Below are 26,196 nucleotides of genomic sequence, written 5' to 3' on the forward strand. Positions count from 1 at the left end.
TCGATCTCAATGAAACTATCATTTATAGCGTCAATTACTCAACTGTTACAAGCAACATATAAGGATGTGGAGGGACCATCATTTGAATTGTGGTCATGCCAACTAGATGATTGTTAGGGTAATGGTTCAACCTAGATGAACCCGTGGATGAGTTTCAAATGTAGCTTGCTAAGTTTGAGCCTTGGAATCTAGGAGTTTGATCCATAAGGAAGCTCAGGGTGCTTGAACTGATTAGAAATTCTAGTGTTGAGTCAGTCACACAAGGATCTCAAAAAGCCAAGTCGCATAGGGAACTCGATTGACTAAGTGAAGTTTGGTGTTGACTCGCATGGGAACTTGGAAAGTCAAGTTGTATGAGAAACGACAAAGGCTAAATTGTGAGGGGAATTCAAGAAGTCGAGCTATATTGAGAACTCAAAAACCCCCCTAAACCCACAATGGAGCACATAAGACTTATCTGATGATCTAGAATGTATCATTATCAAATAAAAGTTATGCAAATTGAGTGCGAATGTAGAAATTAACTATGCACTTCTTATTTCATTACTATTTTTGTAAAAGTAAGATGGAGAAGGCAAAATTGGCATGGAATAACAAAAGACATTGTCTTTTTTCCTTCATGGAGATGATTTTCCTATTGCTCTTTGTCAACATTGTCATGCTTGTTGCTAGCGAACTTGAGTCGAGTTAGGTTGTTGCTTCCTCAAATGTGGTTTTAAATAAACCATTCCTTATCAACATAACCCATTTAAATGTGAAATTTGTTCATCCAAGCCATGTGTGTTTGATGATTTTGGATGATTTGCTATTTTTTGAAATTAATATTTGTATTGAATAAATAAACATAGACATGACGTAAACTTAGCATAAATAGATGCAAACATACAAAGTCTTATATACAGGCTTAACTAATCTTGTACATTTATGTGATTCTATTACATTGTGTACTTTTCTCTCTCTCTCTCTTCTTGATAATAGATAGATGATTTTTTCTCTGATTTGCCTATCAAATAAATCTAGAGTACAATTTATATACTCTCAGAAGTCGAATACTAACATATTTATTCCTAGTGTGATTCAAAATATTTTTAAGAAATAAGAAATAAATCACATCCACTTATAAATGAATTTATATTAATGTTCTTTTAATTCATCCTTTGCACTATATTGCACTCTCTCTCTTCACCCCTTCACACTCTAACACTTAAGTTAATTCATAAACCTTAACTTTCCTTCCCAAGCCACCATTTTGGAGTATATTCATGAAAATTAAGATACAAGTAAAAAATTATTTGTAGAACATTAATCATCAAAATATTAAAACTCATTACAAAAAATATTATATGAGACTTTCCTTACAAAATGTTCATTATGAATATCAACTGTCTATATAGATTGGAATAAGATGAAAATTTATGCTTTGGTTGAAGGCTTTGTAAGTTTTTCTAGAAATTTAGTTTAGAAAGGAGGAAAGACAACCTCTTGACCATGTGTTAAATTTATATTTGTAGTAGAGCAATCTCTCATTTTGTGAAGCCAAAGTTTTGAACTCAAAATCTTGGTTTTGGATTGGCCGTGCTTTTCCAATTTTGCCTATAAACATTAATTTATGGTGTTTGCAATCCCATTAATCAGTTCATAATTGAATGAAAAACAAAGATGTCTGAACTCGTTGTTTGCAATAATCCAATTTGTATATATGACAATATGCATTTATAAACTTCAAATATCAATCAATTAAGGAGATAAATTTTACTGCCTATCTGTTATGAAGAGTAAATCTTTGTTCTTATTTAGAGATGCTTGATGCATATGCAATTTCGACAACAAAAAAATCACAATATTCTTTGTCTAATAGCAATATTCTTTGTGCAGAATATTTTTCATAATCAACAACTCACGGAGAGATCTATGCTACTCCATCCAACTACACACTAGAGATGATTGCCTAACAAGTTACCTTAGATTTCAATTTTGCTACCTTCTCCTCTGTGCTCTTCAGAGCTTCTCCATAGATGTAGATCAACTAAAACAATGGAATAGTTAAATTAAACAAGATCGAAATTGCTTAAATTAATGAAGACCGAACGGTGGATGGAGTGGGCATTTAGCTTGAAAGGAATAACTTACTTTATCTATCTCATCTGGAGTAATAATATAGGGAGGGGACATCATTATGCTGTCCCCAGCAACTCTAATTAGCATTCCGCGCTTTTCACATTCTGATCCAAAGATCGCACCTACACCTGAAATCAGCAGAAAACTTATTGCAAAAATAGGTCACAAGGCATCTAAAACAGATGAAAATTGTAAACTAGACATTTAACATACCCCACTCTGCAGGAAATGGTTCATTAGGTAACTTGTTGTCAGTGAACTCAGTTCCAAGAATCAAACCAATCCCGCGTATCTACAGAAAAATAGTTGTCTCCACAAAATCTAAAATGGAAACTTAAAAACAAGCAAGAATAGACACCAATGTCGATAGGATTGGTGATTCAAGGATAATATAGCCACAGGGTTCCTACTAAAATTTGTACCTCCCCAATGACGGGGCTATCTGAAAAAGCTTTGATGCCCTCTTGGAACTTTGGAGCAATGGCTTGCACTATCTCAGTAATGTTTCTTTCCCTGCAAAATATGAGACTATATCAAATTTCTGAAATAATCAAAATATGATCAGTAGTATCATCTCCAGTTGTAATTATTTTTCCAGTACATAAAGATTTCCCTTCAACTTATTATATATTACCTTTAGTTCACTATTAGCTGCCAACATTATACAGCATTTTTCAGTTAGTATCAGCATTATGAGATCAGATGAGAGATATTAGAGAAAGGTTATTAGAAAATACACAGTTGGATTAGAAGCTCTTAGTTTAGATTCTGATATAACCTGGGAAGTGAAATGGAAGAAAACATTCGCTAAAGCCATTTCCAATTATTAGGAAACTATGACTAAATGATGCATCAGTCACCAATTGAAGATGGAAAAAGAGAATCCATACTTATAAATCTTAAGAGTTTCTAAAGCAACAGCGCAGGAGACTGGATGGCCCGAATATGTGAATCCATGAGAAAATGAACCTAAAAAAGACCAATAATGTTTAAAATGTGAAAATCATTGGATTTTAGCTGGTAATCAGTAATAAATTATGACACAATCTATTTCAATCTGATTGGTTATAATCATACCAAGTTTGTTACTTTGAGAATATATAACATCTACAATTTCTGGGCTAACAAGTATTGCACCTATTGGCAAGTATGCTGATGAAAGAGCCTGCAATATAAAGAAACTTTATGCTTGTAACTGGACATTGAATTGATTATACTTCAGAACTAAAAGGAAGATTATAGTTTAAACTCACTTTAGCAATGGAGACAAGATCAGGCTTGATATTGTATTTGTCACATCCAAACATTGTCCCTAACCTTCCAAAAGCAGTAATGACCTGAACATATATAAAACAATTAAATTGTTTTGGAGTGTTTAATGTCTTTTCTCAATGAAAAATCTTCCATTGTTTTCATTAGATAGGAACGAGTACATAAATTTTCTCAAAAAAGTTAGGAATTAAGAACCTCATCAGCAATAAATAATATATCATACTTCTTCAGAACAGCTTGAACCTATGGAAAGATCAAAAAGGAAAAGATGTGCATCAAATCAAAAGACAGCAAGAGAAATATACAGCATAGTTGTGTCTACATTGTAAAAGAAACAGAAGAAAAAATTATGAATCTCAGACAATGGATATATACTACGAAGCTAATATGGATTAACCCATAAAACTAGTAGCAAGTGGCTAAACCCATTGAAAGTAAATATATTATCCATTATTTCCGCAAGTGTATGCAGCAGAATCAGTGTACACTTAAGATCTAAGCAAAAGAAGAAGATGGGAACCTTATGCTTCTTTTCTGAAAAGGCTTTTATCTTTGCTGAGAATAATGCAAGAAAACAAAAAAATTGAAGAAAAACTATAAACCATTGCAAAAAACAGTTAGCAACATAGCTACAGCAGTTAGAATCCTAACCTCCTACACATGGATACATTGTCGGATGAAAAAAAAAGGTAGAATTTAGTAGTCTGGAGATCATGGGAAACTAATTCTCAGATGATGCAATGACAGCATAAGGTTGAAATCCAATTCAAGTTATTTAATTTTCACAAAGGGGAAATTTTAAGTTATAGACAAGTGTCCGACAAAAGTGTTAAGAGTAGAAGAATTTCTAACAATCTAGGAATCTAGCTTCTATTCTAGAATACTCTAAAAGAAACTCAATCAACAAATAAAAAATTCATTAAACAACTATGTGATAGGCATTTGGAAGCTGTAGGAAATGATATGATGAAGAGATGACAAGAAAAATCCCTAATTGTAGGAACAGGAAAATCCACATGAAAAAATCCTTCAAAATGTGAAGGATTTCATTATCTTGCTTGCTTCTTTGCAGGAATTCTACATGTTATATTTTGATATAAAATGATAAATAAGTAAAAGATAAGCAGAATGCTGAGCAAACTAAATTGTGATCCAACAACACTGACCTTTTCGAAGTATGTCTTTGGAGGAAGGATAACACCTCCAGCCCCCATAACTGGTTCAGCAATAAATGCAGCTATCTGAGAATAAAATGTGATAATGAGCACACTCGTCTTCAATAACAATTAAAGCTTCCACCTAGCCAGTGAGAAAAAGAATTCTTTACTGTGTCTGGCCCTTCTTTTAGAATAAGATTCTCCAAGTTATTAGCTAATCGAGTTGAAAATTCCTCCTCTGTCTCACCTAATATTCAATTTGCAAAACTAAATAAATAAACAACTAGAATTTCACCATAGACATTCTTCACATAAGATAGATACCAGGAAGATGGAAGCGCCAGTAATGAGGACAATCAGTGTGCAAAACAAACGGTGCTGGGAGATCGAACTTCTGGTGCAATGCTGGAAGTCTGTAAATGAAGCAATAAAAAAACAAATGTCAAAGTGCATCTATTGCTACAAAAGAGAGAATTTATAATGTAGAATTTGGGAATAGAAAAAATATTGTATTCTTTACAATAAGTGCAAATGTACCACATGTATATATATGTTAATTATAAAATTCTTTAATTTAGAACTACTAATGTGTGACTATCAATACCTAATAAACTCAATAATTGGGAACACCCTAAAATTGGAGAATAACTACTATTTATCCAACTTGTTACATAATTAGAAAGACAACTTGGTTAAAAATGATAAAACAACATAAAATTCATTTAAATATAAATGAGTATATAGGAGAAGATTGAGCTCAATGATGTATGATATTTGAGATAAAAAAAACAGAATACCTTTTATTAAAAGATGACGTATATTTATATACAAGACTAGAAATCTATCTTAGAGAACTAATTATGTTGGTTAATGTTAATAGATATATACTGCTATATATATACAACTAATATGGTATATATATACGTCTAATACTCTCCTTCAAATTGGAGCATATATATTAATCATGCCCAACTTGTTACAAAAATAATCAATCTGAATTACATTTAAAGCTTTTGTGAATATGTCCCCTAGTTATTTACCAGTCTTCATATATTATGTAGAAATCAAGTTTTGTTGAATTTTTTTACGAACAAAATGATAATCAATTTCAATGTGCTTAGTTTGCTCATGAAACACAAGATTCGATACAATATGAACAGCAGCTTAATTATTACACTATAGTTTTGATAGTATTGAAGGCTTAAGTCCTACTTCAATCAAGAATTGATATATTCACATTATTTCACACACAAACTATGTCATAGCCCTATATTCCGACTCTATATTGGATCATGACACAACATTTTGCTTTTTTACTCTTCCATGAGACTAAATTTCCTTCAACAAAGATACAATAACATGAAGTAGATTTTCTATCCATTTTGGAACCTGTCCAATCTATATATGAAAAACATTCAATATGAGTATGTACATGATTTGCATACATGATATCTCGTCCAAGTGCTGCTTTCAAGTAATACAAAATTTGTTCTACCACTGTCTAATAATAAACTGTTGAAGAGAACATAAACTGACTTACAACACTAATCGAATATGCAATATTTAGATGAGTTACAGTATGGTAATTCAATTTCCCAACCAATATCTCTCAGGATATTCGAATAGTTCCTCGTCTCCTGTGAGATGCATGTTCTGAGTCATCAAAGCACTACAAGGCTTTGCTTCCAATTTTTCTGTCTCAGTTATTAGGTCGAAGATATATTTTTTCTAAGATAGAAATATACCTTTTTAATCTTTGTAACTTCAACACCCAAGAAATAGTTTAGCACCCCCAAGTCATTCGTGTGAAATTGAGTATAAATAAAAGACTTAAAAGATGAGATTCCCATAGCATGGCTTCCAATAATAATAATATCATCCACATACACAACTAACAGAATGATACCAGCTCCTAATTGCTTATAGAACACAAAATGGTTAGTGGTTAGATTTGTTTTTCATCATATTAAAATTTTCAACCTGACTAAATTTTCTAAACCAAGCATGATGACTCTATTTCAAACCATACAAAGACTTTTAAAGACGACGAACTCGCCCTAACTCCTGAGTAATAAAACCAGGAAATTGTTTTATATATACTTCTTCCTGAAGATTTCCATGAAGAAAAGCATTCTTGATATCAGGTTGATGTAAAGGCCAATAATGAGTAGCAGTCATTGAAATAAACAATCAAATAGATATCAATTTTGCAACATGAGAAAACGTGTCAGAATAGTCCAAATCATAGATCTGAGCAAAGCCCTTTGCGATAATACAGGCTTTCAATCTGGCAACTGACTCATCTGGGTTGATTTTAACTACAAACACCCATTTGCATCCAATAGTCCATTTTGCTGAAGATAAATCGACCAAGTCCCAAGTATCATCGTCATCTAAAGCATTCATCTCATCTATCATTGCATCACACCAACCAAGATGAGATATAGCTTCACGAATAGTTTTAGAAATAGAAATAGAGTCAAGTGAAGTAATAAAAGAACAAGAGGAAGACGATAAATCATTATAAGAAACAAAAGAAGTAGGATAGGTACACTTATGTTTATCTTTGCGCAACACAATAGGAAGATCTCACACGGGACTAGATTTGCTGACGAAGGAGGTGCAGGACCTGAATCAAGAGGTCATCGCCTAGAGTAGACTTGAATAATAGGAGGCTTAACAAGATCTGATTCCGAGATTGGTGCGGAGGATTTGACAGGATATATCAACAAATCATCATCCTCTCCCTGACGAGTCATAATAGATGAAGATCGAAAATAAGGTGTGTTTTCTATGAAGGTAACATTAATTGAAACAAGATATTTGTTAATACTAAGACAATAATACCTATATCCTTTCTGAAGACAAAAATAACCAAGGAAGACACACTTCAAAGACTTAGGGTATAATTTAGTGATATGCAAGAGAACATCTTGAACAAAATAGATGATACCAAATATCCTAGGGCTAATAAAAAATAATGACTTATTTTGAAAGGGATCTTATCATGAAGAACAAAGGATGGCATGCGGTTAATGAGAAAACATGCTATAAAAATTGTATCAGCCCAAAATGCTTTGGGAACATTCATTTGAAATAAAAGGGTCCGTGTAGTTTCAAGAAGATATTTGTTTTTACATTCTGCTACTCTATTTTGGGATGGAGTATTAACACAAGAAGTTTCATGAAGCATGTCATTCTGACCCATATAAGATTGGAATAAATCGGGCATATATTCTTTGACATTATCACTTCGCAAGGTACAAATGGACACATCAAACTGAGTTTTAATCTCAACACAAAATGCACAAAATAGAGAAATAACTCAGAACAACTTTTTATTAAATATAATCAAATTACACGAGAATAATCATTTACAAAAGTAACAAAATACCTAAATCTAAATTTAGACAAAATAGGATAAGGATCTCAAATATCAGAATGAACTAATTCGAAAGGAATAGTAACACGTTTATTTACTCTAGGACTCGAACTAAGACGGTAATGTTTTGTAAATTGACACGACTCATAATCTAATGAAGATACCTTACTATATTGTGGATAAAGCTTCTTGAGCAAAGGGAGAGATGGATGACCCAACCTATAATGAGTCTTGAAAGGAGAAGTAACACTCGAGCATTTAATGATAAAACAATATAAAATTCATTTAAATATAAATGAGTATATAGGAGAAGATTGAGCTTAATGGTGTAGAAGGATTCATATAGCTAACCACACTTAGTGGGAAAATGTTTGGTTGTTGTTACATAACTAAAAAAGTTTTCATAAACATCAGAGGATATCACCAATGAAGATCATGAATATGAAAATTAAAGTCACAATTAAGCAAAGCTATAGAAATTTTGATGGAGTTGTAACTAAATATCCCTTGTACACAACCAACGATGTCTTTAACATCAAATCAGCAAAACAACAAAGAAAAGAGGACATAAACAGAAAGGAAGAACTAGAACAAGAATGAAAAGATTTCAAGAACTAATCCTCAAGTGGACTTCTTCCTAAAGTGATGATTTCATTAGCATATAATAGACACCATGGGAGAAGGAAAACACTCACGAGTCATAGAGGAAAAGAAAAGCAATCAAGGTCTTGGAGGAAGGAAAGCACAACTCCACCCTTTAGTAGACTTAATAATAAGAGAGAAGGCATTTTCTCTATTCAAGACTGCATGGGAGATAAGCTCAGGTTGACCCTTTGCTGGATATAGTAACATGAAAAAAAAGACATTTTCTATCAGGTTTTTGGTGCAGGAGGATTCAAAGTTTTTATTATTATTTTTGATAATTTTTATTTTTAGCAATTTTCAGGGTTTTAGTATTTTAGAGTAGTTTTAGAAATTTTTATTTTTTATATTTTAGAATTTTAAGTCCGTTTAGGATTTTTAGGATTTCGAATCTGTTAAGAATTTTTCCATTCTGTTAGGATTTCTTTCCTTTCTTTACAAGTTAGGGTTTGGGTCTATATAAACCATTGTCTAGTTAATATTAGAAGAAAGTTTTTGGTTTAATAATATTTTCAACAGTGCCATTTATTTCCCTATCTCGTAGTATTCTTCCGAATTAATAGATTTTAGAAGATTGATTTTCGACGTTCGCAGTCGATCAACGGAATCAATATTACCCCTGGATAATCGTTATCCCGCCCGACATCAGTTTTCAATGGAGATGGATAGTACAGCTTAACACTTTGCTAGACAAGAACTAGAGGTTTTCTTTGTTGCGCATATGCAACACACAAATAGGATAGCAAAGGAAATGATGAAACGTGAAGAAGGAAGAACAAAATAAACGCTAACCGATATTTATGGAAAGAAGAAAAAAGGAGATAAATGCCATAGGCTCCTTCACGAAGAAAACAAACATTGAGAAATATAGAGAGAAGAAGCTGAAGCCAATATTTGGAGTAGAACTACGAGAACAAAAAATATAAATATAAAACCCATCATTAAAAAAAATAAACAAAGTAACCAATTTATTTGATTTGGAATCTAGAACATAGGGAAATAAATAAAAATCCAGAATATCTCAGTGAAGAAGGAACAATCCATAAATAAAGAAATCTCTCAAGCAAGACCAACATAATCCTATCCAAAGTTCAAAATCTCAAGTATTGCTAGGTTTCAATTTTCGAATGAACGATATTATTTCAGTATCATGTTGATGTTACAATTTATGGTGTCAATGGCAAATTCAAGGTAGAAGGACAAAGGAAGTAAAGGAAAAAAAAAAAAAGAGAAGAAGATAAACAACTATATACTTAATTCAGACTTTGTGTTTCATCTTAAATAATTCAATTTTGACATTATCTTGTATAAATGCAAGCTATAAGAAAAATAATAGCATTGTCTCAAGTCATCTTTACCTGTGTTGTAGCATGCCAAGACGTGCCAAGTGTACGATACAATATTCATCAATAAGATTAACATAGAGAATAGAGACATAAAAAACATTATGTGTTAAGTAGTATTGAATTTCTATAATTAATCGGAACTATAATTTTAACTATGCCAAGCAACACAAAACACGATTTCAAACCATAATTCTATTATAAGGAATTGACATTTTTGGTTATCATCAACTAAAGAGTTAGATTTCACTACCTTTAGTTTATGGTAAGAATCTAAGTTCTTGTCGGGTATCCATCGCAAGGTGTCATATCAATGAGCCCCCCCCCCCCCCCCCCCCAAACTTCACCTCAATCTCCTAAAAGAGGGATTGTTTTATCCTCATTGTTCTTCATTAGTCACAAAGAGGAAGAAGAACCACAACATGGAGAAGGTGGTAATTTAGGAACTAAAGATCTTGAAGTGCAATCCACTAAGATCAAGAATCAATGATCTAAATTTGGGCTAGCTTGTCTTGAAAGTAGTCATTAGGATGGGACCATTAGAGTTTTAGGAGTTGGGCCTAGATGTGGCGCCTCCAACAATAGAAGTAGCAATTCCTTTTGTTGGTTGTGAAGGGTCATTTGTTGGGATAGCTCATAGCTTTCAGTCACTTCCTAATGTTTTGATGTGCAAAGATTGCAATGCAAAGAAGGGAGGGGAGAGCTCATTGTTGATCCCTTCTTCATTTGGAATCCTTACCAAATAGGCTGGTGGAGGTCAATACACTCACAAATGTGGAGGCTACACAACTAATGATCAGCTAAGGTCACATGGCTACCAAACAATGGAGGAAGAGACGGGAGAAGAATTGCTAAGAAAAGAAGAGGTCGATAAGGAGAGTAGCCCTTAGGGGAATTCTTCATTGAAAGCCTAACCCTGATAAGGGGCTTAGATACCAACTTAGGATTTGAGGATAGGGAAAAAAATGTATTGCTCATTATGTTTGGAGATAATTATAGGAAGAAACCCACTACACCAATAAGCAATACCTAATAGACTCAATACCTTTAACATATAACTTACCAATGAGTATGAAGAGAAACTAGAAAGTATAATGCATCATTTATATAAATTTTAATAACATAGATCATAGTAAAGTTAATAATCTGTAATTCTATGCTAGAAGATATCTCCTACAAGAAAACTTAAACTGGTTAGTAAGTACCCAGAAAGACTAGCAGCTACCAATGTTGATCCGTGATACCTGCATAAACACAATGATTAAAGCTTCAAATCTCTTCAAGATCAGTTGGACTTCACTAGTACAATCTGCATGTCAGAAGTACTACAAAAATCACATCATACGATTTATAGCGTGCTATAATTTTCTTCTTGTTTGGCCTGCCCAATGCATTGTTATAGTACCAAACCAGCTTTACCTGAGGAAGGAATTCCCAGTCAAGCAATAGAAACTACTACATCATTATCTTGCATGTAACTAGTTTGAAGTTTGACCCACACATGGTAAAATAGAGATTGCATTTGCAAGGATCAAATAATTGAGATATTTTAGTAAATTTCAGAGCATAATTATTAGAAACAGTTAGCTTGCAGGTAGTTAAACTTTAAAATATGAGAAAAAAAAAAGAGACAAGAAAAGCATAATGTTTAAGAATGAAAAGAGAGGCATTGTGATGGAGACAAGTGGCATTCTCCATTAAAAGTTTATAAATGCAAAAATAAAGATTCTAAAGAACAACTTTTAATTTGGCATACCTTAGAAGATGATAAAACTACTTGGGAAATAATATAAAGTTCATCAATTTCAAAGGGGTGAAGCCAAAGTTTCAAAAGTCAAAATCAGTCATAAATGTCCAACAATTCCAATATGTTTCTAAGTTCCAACGCGTGAAAAATCGTAGCATCTTTATGAGTCCTTTGTGCTTCCTATGCAAGCCTTTATGAGTCCTTTATGTTCTCTATGAGTCTTTATGAGTCCTTTGTGTTTTCTATGAGTTCATCTACTAGTATAAATATGTATGATGTTGTAACTATGGGATATGGAATAGATATTAAGTTTTGAGAATTTTTTAGGTTGTGTGATGCAAAGTCCCTATGGTGTGATGCCTAGGAACCCATAGATGTGGTATCTAAGGTTTCAAATTTCGAGTCATATTGGAGTTTTGATTTATGATCGGAATGATATAGTTTTATCAAATCGTGCCGTGCCGAAATGATTTTAATGTTTTTTAATGTAAAATATAGTATATGATTAAGAATAATCTAGTTCAAAATTTAATTAAAATAATAATATATTTTATAAAATTAATTTTATTTATTTATTTATTTTTAATCTTTATGGAGAAAATTCTTAGTCTAAAAAGGAAAAGAAAAGCTCCTTGTAAATTAGGGGAAATAAAAAGGAACATAAATAAAAAAATTAATAAATGAAAGAGGAAATGAAGAAAACATAAAATAAAGAAAAAGGAGAAAAATAGTGAAAGAGAAAAAAAGGAAAAAATTAGTAGAAAAGGAAAAGAATTAGTAGAAAAGAAAATAAATATGAAAAGAGAAAGTAATCAACTAGTAGGAGAGAAAAAGAAAAAAATAAAGCAAAAAGGGAAAGGGAAAAAAGAAACAAAGCAAAAAAGAAAAAGGAAAAAAGGAAGGGGGGAATTAGCAAGAAAGGAAAGTAATTAATAGCAAATAAAATAAATGGAATTAAAAAAGAAAGAAGGAAGAGAAAAAAAATGGATCACATTGCAGGCTCTCCGCGAGTTGCAACAGCCTCGTTGCTAAGCGAGCAGTCACAAAGCCACCACGGCCTCACTTGACCTCCGCGAGGCTGCTGCGGCCTCGCGAAGGCCTCACGGCCTCACTTGGCCATCGCAAAGCCGCTGCAGGCTTGCGGAGGCCTCAAGCTTCCTACACAACCACATCCCCAAATATACAAGGTTAGATAGATAGATAACACATCTATTCCGATAACACAACGCTGCCTTGTTTCTCTTTGTTATGAAAATTATAGTGACTCTATTTGGTGCGAGATTATCCCTATTAAAGTAACTCATATACTTCTTGAGAGACCTTGGTTGTATGATCGAGATGTACATTATTGTGGCAAGGATAGCGCATACACTTTCATGTTCAACAACAAGAAAGTATTTAAAACCAATGCCAAAGCTTCCTTAGTTCATCCAAAAATCACTATGTTATTGAATGAATTTTCTGATGTGTCTCCAAAAGAATTACCTAATAAGCTTTCACCGATGCATAAGATCCAGCATGTTATTGGTTTTGTGCCAAGTTCACAACTACCCAATCTACCCGCCTATCAAATGAATCCAAGTGGTCATGTAGAATTGAAATTGCGAGTGGATGAATTGTTGTCCAAGGGTTTCATTTGGAAAAGTCAAGCCCATGTGTTGTCCCTGCATTGTTAACACCAAAGAAAGATGATCGTTGGCGTATGTATATTGACAGTCGTGTTATCAATAAGATCATTGTCAAATATCGATTCCCAATTCCCTGCATTGATGATATACTAGCTGGTTCTTGTATCTTTTCAAAAATTGATTTGAAAAGTGGCTATCATCAAATATGCATAAGGCTCGGAAATGAATGGAAGACAACTTTCAAACTCAAGATGACCTTTATGAATGGCTTGTCATGCCTTTTGATCTTTCCAACACTCCTAGCACATTTATACACTTTATGAATCAAGTACTATAACAATTTATTGAAAGTTTCTTGTTGTTTATTTCAATGATCTCTTAATTTACAACAAGAGTAAAGAAGATCATCTTAACCATTTACAACAAGTCATGAGAGTTCTTCGTAGAGAGAAGTTCTATATAAATTTAAAGAAATGCTCCTGATTCCCTCTGTGATATCCTTGGATTTTGTGATGTCATCCAGAGGATTAGAGGCAAATCCTGATAGTAAAAGTCATCCAAGAGTGGACGTTGCCTAGTACACTACTAGAAGTTAGAAGTTTTCATAGCCTAACAATATGTTATTGGTGTTTCATCAAAAATTTCAGTATTGTTATGGCCCCTAAACTAATTATATGAAAAAAAAAAGATCAATTTGTTTGGAATAACACAACTTCACAAGCTTTTCAAAAAGTAAGAAAAAGATTGATTGAAGCACCTATTCTTCGACTACTAGAGTTTTTAAAGTTCTTTGAAGTGGCATATGATGCATCTAATGTTGAAATCGAAGGCACATTAAGTCAAAAAGGGCATGCTATAGCATATTTTAGTGAGAAATTAAATGAGGCGAAACAATGGTATTCCACTTATGATAAAGAATTTTATGCAATATTTCAAGTTTTGTGGCATTGGCGACACCACCTCCTTTCACAAGAGTTTGTTTTATATTCTGATCACCAAGCTCTTCAATACATCGACTCTCAACGAAAATTATGCAATCGACATGGGAAATGGGTCTCTTTGTTGCAAGAATATACCTTCATGACCATACACAAATCCGGTGTTGAAAATAAAGCAACTGATGCACATAGCAAATAATGTATATTCTTTCTTCTATGGTTGTACAAGTAGTGGAATTTGAGCTACCCAAGAAAGACTATCCTTTTGCAAAGATTTCAACAATATATTTGTTACTTTAATTGCTGGACAGCATGGAAAATTCTCAGATTTTTCACTACATAATGATTATCTCTTTAAGGGAACCTAACTTTGTTTGCCTAATACTTCTCTTTGTGAACAAGTGGTATGGGAGTTACATGTTGGAGGGGCAACAGGTCATTTTGGAAGGGATAAAACTATGGTTGAAGATCATTTCTATTGGCCTTAAGAAGGATGTGGCCAAAATTGTCACTCAGTGTTGCACATGCTAATCATCTAAAGGAAGAAAGAAAAATACTTGTTTATATATATATGCCATTACCTGTGCCACACAAACCATGGTAGGATCTAAGCATGGATTTTGTGCTTGGTTTGCCTATAACCATTAGAGTCCATGCCTCTATATTTGTTGTAGTATATCGATTTTCAAAAATGGTGCACTTTTATCCCATGCTCAAAGACTTCAGATGTTCACATTGCTAAACTTTTCTTCAAGGAAGTTGTTCATCTTCATGGGTTACCATTAACAATTGCTTCAGACTGAGATGTGAAGTCACAAGCTACTTTTAGCGAACCTTATGGAAATTGAAGTTTTCTTCTTCTTTCCACCCTCAAACAGATGGACAAGACAGAGGTAGTCAATAGAAGTTTAGGTGATTTACTTCACTGCCTGGTTGGAGATAATATTACCACATGAGATCAAATTCTTCCTATGGCTGAGTTTGCATATAATAGTTCAATGAATAGATCCAATGGATGCAGCCCATTTGTTACAAATATCCTTCCTAGAAAGCCAATGATTTGGTTCTTTTACCATTGGAGGCAAGACCAAGTGCTGAAGCTGACGCTTTTAGCAAGCACATACAAGATATACATGATGATGTCAAATGGAAAATTGCTCTGAGCAATGAAAGATATAAATCACATGATGATTTGAAAAGAAAGTTTGTTGAATTTAAGGAAGGTGATATTGATTATGGTTCGTATAAAGGCAAAAAGATATCCAAGAGGATTTTATAAGAAACTTCATTCAAGGAATGTTGGTCCCTATAAAGTTCTGAAAAAAAAAGTTCTAATGCTTATGTCCTTGATCTACTAGCAGACATGGGAATTAGCAACATCTTCAACATTGAGGATCTCACCTTATATTCTGAATATGAAGATATTATGATAAGTAATGAACATAATGCTCATCTTCCATCAGTTCAAACATTGAAAGAAGAAATCGAAAATGTAATTGATCACCAGATTGTTAGAAAAAGGTGGCGGCTATCAAAAGTATCTTGTCAAATGGAAGGCACAACCCCTTTTTGAATGCAAATGGATTACTGATGATCTTTATGAAAGATTCCATGCTTTTAATTCGCCAGGGACGATTTTTCTAACCCAGGAAGAGTTGATGGAGACAAGTGGCAATCTCCATTAAAAGTTTATAAATGCAGAAATAAAGATTCTAAAGAACAACTATTAATTTGGCATACCTTGGAAGATGATAAACCTACTTGGGAAATGATATAAAGTTCATCAATTTCAAAGGGGATGAAGTCAAGTCAGCCATAAATGTCCAACAACTCCAATATGTTTCTATGTTTGGATGCGTGGAAAATTATTGCGTCTTTATAAGTCCTTTATGCTTACTATGCAAGTCTTTATAAGTCCTTTATGTTCCCTATGAGTCCTTTATGCTCCCCATGAGTTTTCTAAGTCCTTTGTGTTTTCTATGAATTCATCTACTAGTATAAATATGTATGCTGTTGTAATGCAGGGATATGAAATAGATATCATGTTTTGAGAGTTCTCTTAGGTTGTGTGATGCAATCTCCCTATGGTGTGATGCCTAGGAACCCTTAGGTGTGATACCTAAATTTCTACAATCCCTTACCACTTCATTCCAGATTTCTACTCCCCAAACCTCCCAATACTGAATGTCTTCTTGTGCTACATCACATTGCTTAAGGTTTTTGACTCTCTTGTGCTTTAGATGCTATTTGGGCATCTCCATGCCCATCCAGACCCAACATGGTTGATTACAAATGAGATTAAAATAAGGTGACTTTGGTTGACAACAAAGGGCTTCCCAGGCTACAGCCTAGATGTAATGGCGATCTACTGCAAGTTAATAAAAGTTATAAATATCACAATAATTAATTTATCCTGTATGCAATTGCATTCTATTCATACAAAAAAAAAAAGGAAAGAATTGTTTTCATTTTTGTTATTCATGGTAGTCATCAAGAAATATCAATACGAAAAGCAAAGAATATAATTCTTTTTGTTGGATAATCTCTAAAAGGATGAGAACCATCAAAATAATAAGGATTGTTATGCTTGTTAAACAGAGTTCTAGTTCTCAGAGAAAACATAATGGTAGGACAAGTTATGTTAATAGTTGTACTCAATACAAATTTTCAGACAGAATATACAAGGAAGTTGCAATATAATATAAAGGAAATTGAAATGGTTGCTGTGTTATTCAAGCAAAATCTTAAATCAGTGCCATTAAATACTAATCTGTACACTGAACCTGGGAATCATTGGCTTCAGAACCACTATTGGTGAAGAAGACCTTCCCCATTTTTCTTGATGTGAAGATGTCAAGAATCTCCTTTGCAAGATCCTAATCAAAAGCAACATAATTTTGAAGTTCACAAAACCAAATTTTGTAAATTTAAAAACTTGAGAAAAACTTGCTGTAAGAGTGGGACAAAAATCTCAGTTAAACATAGCCATTATGCTTGCAACCATAGGAGACAACAAAAAAGTAAGCGAATGAAGTTACTTATTTTGGCAAAGTTAATAAGTTTATAACAATACAATGTATCAAGGGTATAAATCAATTGACAATTAATCCACAGAGTATATTTGAGAAAATCTTGAAAATTTTACTTGAAAGAAATTAATTCATACCAAGGATGGTTTTGTTTTACGATTCCAAAAGGAATGATAGAATGGCAACTCATTTAATTGTGAGGTTGCAGCAGCTACAAGACGAGGTTCATTTCCACCTACAAAAATTTTAGTAGATATTTCAAGCACAAGAGGCACTTTAATATATTTCTATCAAACTAGTATGATTTTATATCAGATTAAATGCAAATATACATACAAAGAACAAAAATAAAAAGTAAGAACTTCAAGCAATGCTTTTGAACAAAAAATGTAAAAGCTTCAAAGTACCTAAAGATGTACTCCATAATCCAGCAAGAGCATCAAGATATTTCTTCCCATTGATATCATATACAAAAGATCCCTACAATATTAGAAAAATCATCTAGCAATAGTATGCAACTATTATGCAAACTGAAGCATTTAATATCAACCATCAAGATAAGTATCAAGTAATGTATTTATTATAATATAAGGGAGGATTTTAATATCATTATCATCCAGCTACAAAATGACTGAAAATAATGAGGCTAATAACCAGCAATAGAAATTGATTTAAATCTTAGCTTACTCTTTTCAAGAAGAGTACAAAAAAATGTAGAATTTTATAATAAAATTAAGGATTTCCTTGGGCATGACCCTTTTGTCTTCATACAGATTCATTGTATCGAACAAATGCATAATCTAGATATTATGAACACTAATGATCAATTAAACACTATTTATTATTCTGTATTAACAGAAGAACAGAAATACACAAAGTATATCCATACTCAGAAGTCAAAAGATTACATAAAGTTTGTTTGTAGTGCAAATCCTGGTTAGCCAAGTCACAAGGTCAGGTGCCATTTTGTTAGGAACATACTGTATTGCCATCTCAAGGTTTAGAAATTTATTTATTGATATAGTGTCGATTTATATAAATGTCTATATTTGTAATAGTGCAAACCTTATATTTCCTATGATCAAATAGCAATGGAATAATCTTTCCAGTAGATAATAAGGCATTAAAATATCCTGAAATAGCTGGGTACCTTGCATTGCAGATGAAAAATGGCAGTTTATTGACTGTTCATTATGAACAAATGCCAACATTTTCTACCCTGTGCATGATTGCTCAAGAAGCTTTGCAGCTAAAGTCTCAGTATTTCATGACGTATTTCCTAGTCCTAGGCCAATAAGATGGGAATACAAATCCATTCCGTTGACGAGATTGGAACTTTTGGAATGAGATAAGAGGGATTCCACATTTCATGTGTGTAGATAGCACCACAAGAGTTTTGTTCACCAACTGTTTCCTTACCATCAAGGACTTGGGTAATGGTCCACATGAATGCAAATAACTATTGGCATATGACATAATCCTCAATGTATGACCATACAACCACGCTTGATTCTTCTTATGTTGTCTTAACCATTGTTCAAACTCCTATTAGTTATGAAAAATCAAATTCAAAATCTGATTGTGCTTGCTTGAATATTCTTACCTACCTATTGGTGAAAGATCGAGATGGCAATGGAGCGGGGCATATTTTAAAATATTGCATACCCACCCTGCTTAATTCAAGTCTTGCTCATTACCCACCCAACATTGAGTTCCCCTGCCTGCATGAGACTCATTCCCCCACCCACCCACCCCTCTAAAAAATAATAATAATAGTATCACAGATGTGTATATATATGTGAGATCAATTAATCAATAAATATGACAAAAACTCTAACAATTAAAAGTTTTATATAGATAATTTGAAACCATATACATATGGCAAAAAAATTAAAAGGGAAGTACACAAATTGAAAATTTTATAAAACTAGTGTGGGTCGAGATGAATATGGCAATCAAAGCATATCAAGACACGCCGCTCGGTCATCTCGTCAGTCCCTACCCCAACCCGCATGGTAAATTTTCTAATCCATACACCCACTTCCCTCCTCTAATCCATATACATCCCACTTTAGAGTCATGGCAAGTAAATATAGTTTTCGATTGGGATAGATTTTGTTGTCATCCAATGAAAATTTTCATAAGGTTTGCTTTTGCTTGAGTTAGGATTAATGTTGCATACTTGTGTGAAATTATACCTAGTGGTTATTCACCAAAGCCACTTCCTTCAAAATTAAGCTAGTAAGAACACATTTTCTCTTAAGATGGATTGTATGTAGTCTCTGTATTATTTAACTTGATATTCAGTCACAAAGACTCATGTGGCAAGCAAAAAGCATTACAGTATTGAGCTAACTACCTCTGACTTCTTAATAACTAGGGGATGCAAGTCAGTGCTCTGCCATCCAGCAGTGAATGGAGCTAACATATCATGCCCCTTGAACCTAACAGAATTAAAGTTGAGAGTTATAAACCACTAAAAACAATGGATTAGCATTATGAAGATCTAAATTTCTGCAAGATGTGAGAAAAGTTAGTCTTGTACTCTTTTTCTTCAGTTGTCCCAGACTGAAGAGATGCTTCTGAACTCATCATCCTTGCAGCTGTTGAAGTTGCAAATGGTGCACACTTTTGAAATCTTGCATCAGTTGCAACATGCCTGATGAGTACGCCAGCCTATATATATACATACAGAAAAAACAAGGTGATTCAAAGCAAAATATTGGCAATTGGTAGCCATATAGGAATTCATTGAAATAAATAATCACCGAAAGTTGATCTTAAAATCAACCTTGAGCGACCAAAATATCCTTTAAGATACATGAACATATGATGGAGCAAAAACTATGATGACAGTCTATGGTCCACTTATGACACAAGAAATGAACCAACCAAGCGCCATGATTCAAAGCAGAGAATTGATGAGAAATAAAAGGCATTAAAAGTTGTGTCTATGTGATTAATTATTTTTATCAAATGTAGTTGATGTGAACAAGATTTGATTGAAAACTAAAGGAAAAAAATCTAATGACAAAGCAACATAAACATTCTAAGATAAACTTGGTCACATAAACTTGATTGTGCCTTTTCTTGTTTACAAAGTCTTGAAATTTGCTTATATAAACACAATGTCTGTACCCATTGATAAATAATGAAATAGATACAAAATACATACCCAAACTTCTATCTGATTACTGTATTAGAGCTTGTTGATCCAATCCTCCAATAACCAAGGAATTTCTAATCAAGATATCATCCCCTCCATCAATTTTTTTCCGTCAAAACAAGTTGTTATGTTGAGCGCTACATGGAATCCATCATATTCCTTGTTCCCATTATGAGTGCCACAGCAAATAGTAACTACAACATCAGACCAACCTATTGCCCATAACCATAACTGCCTCCCAACAGCCAACTAGAGCTAACATCTCCTCTGCCAATGACGCTTTGCCAACATAAAGGTCTCCTCATGCATAGGATAGGCACCAAAACCTTCCAATCATAGCTTATCAACAACCTAACCAAGGCCATCTCTAAAACTGCAACACATCATTCACAAGCATTGGCCTTGCTACCCCTATCTATGTTTGCAGTGAGAAGATCAGGACCTAATTGAAACCTAATCCCAATCCTTTATTTGTCATTTTTGGGGAGGTTTAAAAAAGGAGAGATAAATCAAAGAAAAGGTAGAAGATATTGTTAGTGCAATCGACCTCCACAGTTTTGATGTTTGTTTAACAATATATTTAATAAAGTCAAGTCAAGGTTAATCTAGTCAAGAAAGAAATTTAATCAGGTCAAAATTGACCGGATGACTAGCAAAAGGAAAAGTTCAATCAGGTCAAGGTTGACCAGATGACTAGTAAAAGGAAAAGTCCAGTCAAGTCAAGGTTGACAGAATGATTGACAAATGGAAAAATTCAAGTAGGTCAAGGGTGACCGGATACTTGATAAAAGGAAAACCCCTAAGAGAGTGAACCTTAGGTAATAAGAAGTCTTGAAGCAGTGAACTCCAAGCAAAAGGAAAATCATGATCGACCGGACCAGCATATTTGATCGATCAAAGTACAATGTTTTGCACTACTACTTCTATCAGATTGAAAGGGCAGTGAGGATGTATACCAGTTGGGACAAAACACTTAGCCAATGGTCCGACTAAGAAACCAACTCAAAGTTCTAAATTAAGACCAGACAGTCTAACTGTCAGATAATCCATGCATATATCTATATGTTTCTAACTCTGTTCCACAGGACTTCTACTTTGTATATTGTGCTAACTTTGTTTTACAAACAAAATAAAATTCTCCGGAATTTAAGAGTTCGATTGATCGAACCTAGTGGTTCAGTCGACCGATCTAAGAAGATGAGCACAAATCAGAGCGGTATCTAGCAAAGAAGGAAACACATGTTCAGTCGACTGATCAGGAGGATCAGTCGACCGAACAACTACGGAAAATGCAGATTAAATGAGATCAAATCAAACAACGAAGGAAACCATGGGGATCAATCGCCTGATCAGGTGGATCAGTCGACTGAACGTGCGGATTTTACGGATTGAGCTGATCGAATCGGAGCACACAAGGAAAGAGAAAGTTCAGTCACCTGATAGGTTCAGTCGACTGAACCCCTGAGTCGACTGGATGGAACCTATAAAAGAAGTTTGGGATCTGAGACTTTGGATCTAATTCAATTCTTCATTCAACGATTTCAGTTTCTCTGTTGCTTCGACCGTGCAAGTATTGCTACTACGCCGAGAGGTTCTCTGACAACCTATACAGATCTCTACTTCTCCGCTGTCAGTATCTTTTTATTACTTGCATTCTCATTAAAGGAATATAGTAGCTTGTTACTATCATCCTCATTTTTTGTACGAGTTTTCCTCCTTTGGAGAGAACTTTAGTGGATTGCCCAATTGAAAACGGTCTAAGAGATCGTATGCCTTGGAGTAGTAGTCTCTGAACTGTGAACCAAGTAAAAAGAATTGTGTTCTTGTGATTGTTCTTATCTTTATTATTTCCGTTGTGTCTCTATGTTTGATTTACGAAAAGAAAAGAAATTTTTAAACATGATATTCACCCCCCCCCTCTATCGTCTATTTCGGTCCTACAGATATTCCTAGACTTTTTTAGCACCATCCTTGACGGAACTAATTACCTCTTTGGTCTAATCGAATGATGGCCTACTTAAAAGGCCAAGTTTTTTGGAAATGTATTGCAAGGGAGAACACCAGACCAATAAAGGATTCCAGATAGCAAGATTATCACATTGATTTGAAACACAAACAGTCCTTATTGCATTGGAACTATGTGACTTCACTACCGCCAAAGAAGTATTAGGCCATCTTGCTAGAAGATATGTAGTACACAATCGTACTTGCCTCTAGAAATTAAATCAAGAACATCTCCTCAAATAGAAGCCAGGTCAATCCATATCAGAATTGTATTTGAAGATGACAACTATATGGCAGCATATAGACCAGATAAACCCCTCCTTCGATACACTAATAATAGTCATATTTAATAGGTATCAAGATTCTAAGAAACTAATTCAACTGTTTATGGCATTAACTCCAAACTGAATTGATTCGCGCTACCTCAGAATTCACCTTTGACATAATCCACTCTGATGTATTGGACCCTTACAAAGAACCAACAAATGGAGGTGCTCAATACTATACCTTGTTTGTTGATGACTTCAACCACTTTACATGGGTCTTCCTTCTCACAACTCGCTCTGAAGTTTTCTCTATCTATCAAAACTTACTACATAAATGATTTCCACCATATTCTCTACTGTAATCAAATTCTTGCACACAGATTCAGGAAGAGAATATCTTTCAAATGAATTTAGAAGTTTTCTCAAAAAATCAAGGCGCTATGACTCAACTTTTGTGTCCTCACACACAATAACAAAGCGTAGTAGTCAAACACAAATAGAAACATCTTGTTGACATAGCACGAACCATGCTTCTCTCTATAGACCTTCTCAAAAGCTTTTGAGGAGAAAGTATTCTCCTGATTGTCTATCTTCTTAATAAGTACCATCGTTAACACTTGACTTGGGCATTCTAAAAAAATTGTACAATGGAAACTCAACATACTCTCATCTCTGACCATCTGGACGTACTTGATTTATCTACCTTTCTTTCTCAACAAGAAAGAGCCAAATTCTCATTTTGTGCTTTTTTAGGATATAGCATAGAACAAAAAGGTTGTCATTTCTAGAACCCGTAACTGAATGTTTTACATATCTCGCCACGTGTACTATGGGGAGGGAGCAAACTCCACTTACCAAAATATTAACTCTCGAAAAACAAAGTATACCACCAATGTCGCCCACCCAACCCACCCCATCCCACCCCAACCCTTCGGAAATACATTACATCAACAATTTTCTTGATAAGGTTGAATAGCCTACACTTCCAACATCATAAATAATTGACAGCAACCCCTATAACTCTCTTGTGAACATATTCCAGTACCATCACCATCCATAAACCACCCAATCCTATTGTGGACTTTTTTGGTCTTAAGGGTATGAAACTTCTCTTTTTCTACTTCAAATGAACATCATAAGCCACTTTATTTAAAGGACTTCTAGAAATCTTATCTAGCAAAAGGCAATTGTTGAATACTTGGATGCTCTTAACAAAAGCCACAAACAGGACCTTGTTATTTACCTCCAAAAAACCATGATTAGATGCAAGTGGATATTCAAAATCAGAAATCTAAAGTAGATTTTGAAGAAACATTTGCCTCAATGGTTAGACTCAGCTATCAAGGTTTAAAATTTTGAGTCATGCCGAAGTTTCAGTCTCGAACCAGAGCAATACCGTTTCAGTACCATATCGTGCAGTGTCAATATAGTTTCAGTATTTTTTAAATATAAATATATTAACTAAAAATAAAAAATTTAATCTAAATATTTAAAAATAATAAAATAATTATATATATATATATTAAATTAATGGAATAATTTTATTAGACTTTAATTAAATCTATTTAAATTATCCCATCATAGCTAGGAGTTGATTAAAACTATTAACCTAAGTTATTTATTAAAAATTGAAGTTTATTACCTGTTTTGTTGCCCACTGTTCAGTCGGCCGCCCTGTTCCATGCTTTTCCGCACGACCGCAGGCACACCTACACGACACTTCCGGAGGCGTTGCCGAGCTCGAGCAACGCTTCCGGACATGCATTGCTCGAGCAAGCACGAAGCTCAAGCGATGCTTCCAAACGTGTTGCCCAGTTCGGGCAACGCTTCCTAGGGCATCACCAGGCTCGGGCAACGCCTCCAGAGGCGTCTCCAGTCCCACACGACGCTTCCGGAGGCATTGTCCATCCCACACGACAGCTCCGGAGGCGTCGCCAATCCCGCACGACGTCTCCGGACGGTATTCTAGTCGAAACCACTTGTGTCAGTGTCGATCTATTGGCAGAACGAGATGTTTCGCCAGTATCGGGTGGAACGAGATGTTTCGCCAGTATCGTATCGAACTAAACGGGTCAAGATTTTAATCCATGTCAGCTATACATATCCTCCTTCCAACTGCCCTTGTTGGTAGTCTCCTCTTCAACTATATCTAAAAAATACATTCCTCAATAATGATATCTCTAATAAAAAGTATATATGCATCCACCCTGTAAGTATCTCACCATCTTACCATGGGTGGATTTATAACTTGCTGAACTCCCTCCAATTTTTTATTGATGACATTGACTTATTCTCAAAGTAAGCTTAAGCTAAGTACATATTACTGATCTAAGAGAGCCTCAATCTTTGACAACATAGGTTATGAGCATACTAATTCATTTTGATTGCTAAAATGAAATCCTTTTACTTATCGCTTCCCATTCATTGTTTTCCTGAGAAGTAATATTTTTCAACAGTTATTAATGATTTTCCTTTGAGATCTAATGATTTGATCTATGAAGTGTCAAGTCTTTGCATAATCTGAAATTGTTCTAGCTCCTTTAATTTGACATGCCTTCTAAATTCCCAGCAATATTTCTCTAATTGTCTTTCTATGTGTCAATGTGACAAGACTTATTCTTCTTCACGGTTAGTAGGTATCAACTCATCCTTTCCTTTGTCAACTTTGTGTCTTGACATTATAAAATTTTCTTCTTTTATGTGATTGTTAACATTGCAATTTAAATTTCTTCTACCTTCGACTTTGTGTCACTTCTATCATGTAATATAAAATTCATTCATTTTTTCTTCTTTTATAATAATTTCAGTTTAATTGCTAATATATTAGGTATATTTAATTACTCAATGGGTCAGGCTTACTTTTACTTGGTTAAATTTAATTTTTAGTAGGTTTTCTTTCGAGTAAAAAAAGAAAAGCAAGATTCATATAGAATTCTATTCTATCACACTGAATCGTTACAATTCTTTTCATTTCAAATTCATATATAAGAATTGTGAATAAGTGAATCACATAACGATGAGAATCGTGAATCGTAGGATTCTCACAACCATACGTCAGAGTGTCATACGAGTAGTACGCGGCGCATTTATTTTAGGCGAAAATATCATCAAAATCCGAAATACACTGAACCAAAAAAATAACATCCAAAAGCAGATGATCTATGCGCAAGTACCCAAGTTTAACTCGGAGAAGAACACATTTTTCGTTCCTTTTCCCTTCACTAACCCTCGGAGAAGGAAAAACCCTGATACTCGATTTAACACAAACAGCAAACACAAGTAAAAAAAATCAACAGCAGTACACACTTGAATTTTGATCGAATGTTACAGAGGATTTTAGGGATTAAGCACTACCGACCTTGGATAACTCGCCCCGAAGAAGAATTCTCGCCATGATCTCGAATCAAACCGCGCTCCGATTCCGAGTGAAAAACAAAATACTAGCCTTGGAGCTATTATATATTCCCCTGAAAAGTTGGTGGAGTTTCTCGTCAGAAATGGAGC

At 34.0% G+C, this 26,196-nt stretch overlaps 1 protein-coding gene across 1 annotated transcript; it reads right to left on the reverse strand.

Annotated features, from left to right (window-relative positions):
• Window positions 1-1,861: 1,861 nt before the first annotated feature.
• On the reverse strand, window positions 1,862-26,110 carry LOC141829289 (putative gamma-aminobutyrate transaminase 3, mitochondrial). The gene is made up of 19 exons (XM_074716731.1): window positions 26,051-26,110; window positions 19,802-19,932; window positions 19,616-19,700; window positions 17,664-17,736; window positions 17,394-17,491; window positions 17,011-17,103; window positions 11,260-11,333; window positions 11,120-11,158; window positions 4,872-4,960; window positions 4,718-4,794; window positions 4,557-4,631; window positions 3,586-3,633; window positions 3,372-3,455; window positions 3,196-3,283; window positions 3,009-3,087; window positions 2,541-2,631; window positions 2,332-2,410; window positions 2,131-2,246; window positions 1,862-2,026 (listed from the first exon to the last, which is right to left on the reverse strand). The coding sequence occupies exons 1-19, from the start codon at window positions 26,084-26,086 to the stop codon at window positions 1,949-1,951; spliced, it is 1,533 nt and encodes a 510-aa protein (XP_074572832.1). The 5' UTR covers window positions 26,087-26,110; the 3' UTR covers window positions 1,862-1,948.
• Window positions 26,111-26,196: the final 86 nt, after the last annotated feature.

Source organism: Curcuma longa, chromosome 5 (assembly GCF_044706935.1).
Source record: "Curcuma longa cultivar G26 ecotype Majalengka, Jawa Barat chromosome 5, ITB_CL_G26_1.1, whole genome shotgun sequence".
Lineage (NCBI taxonomy): Eukaryota > Viridiplantae > Streptophyta > Magnoliopsida > Zingiberales > Zingiberaceae > Curcuma > Curcuma longa.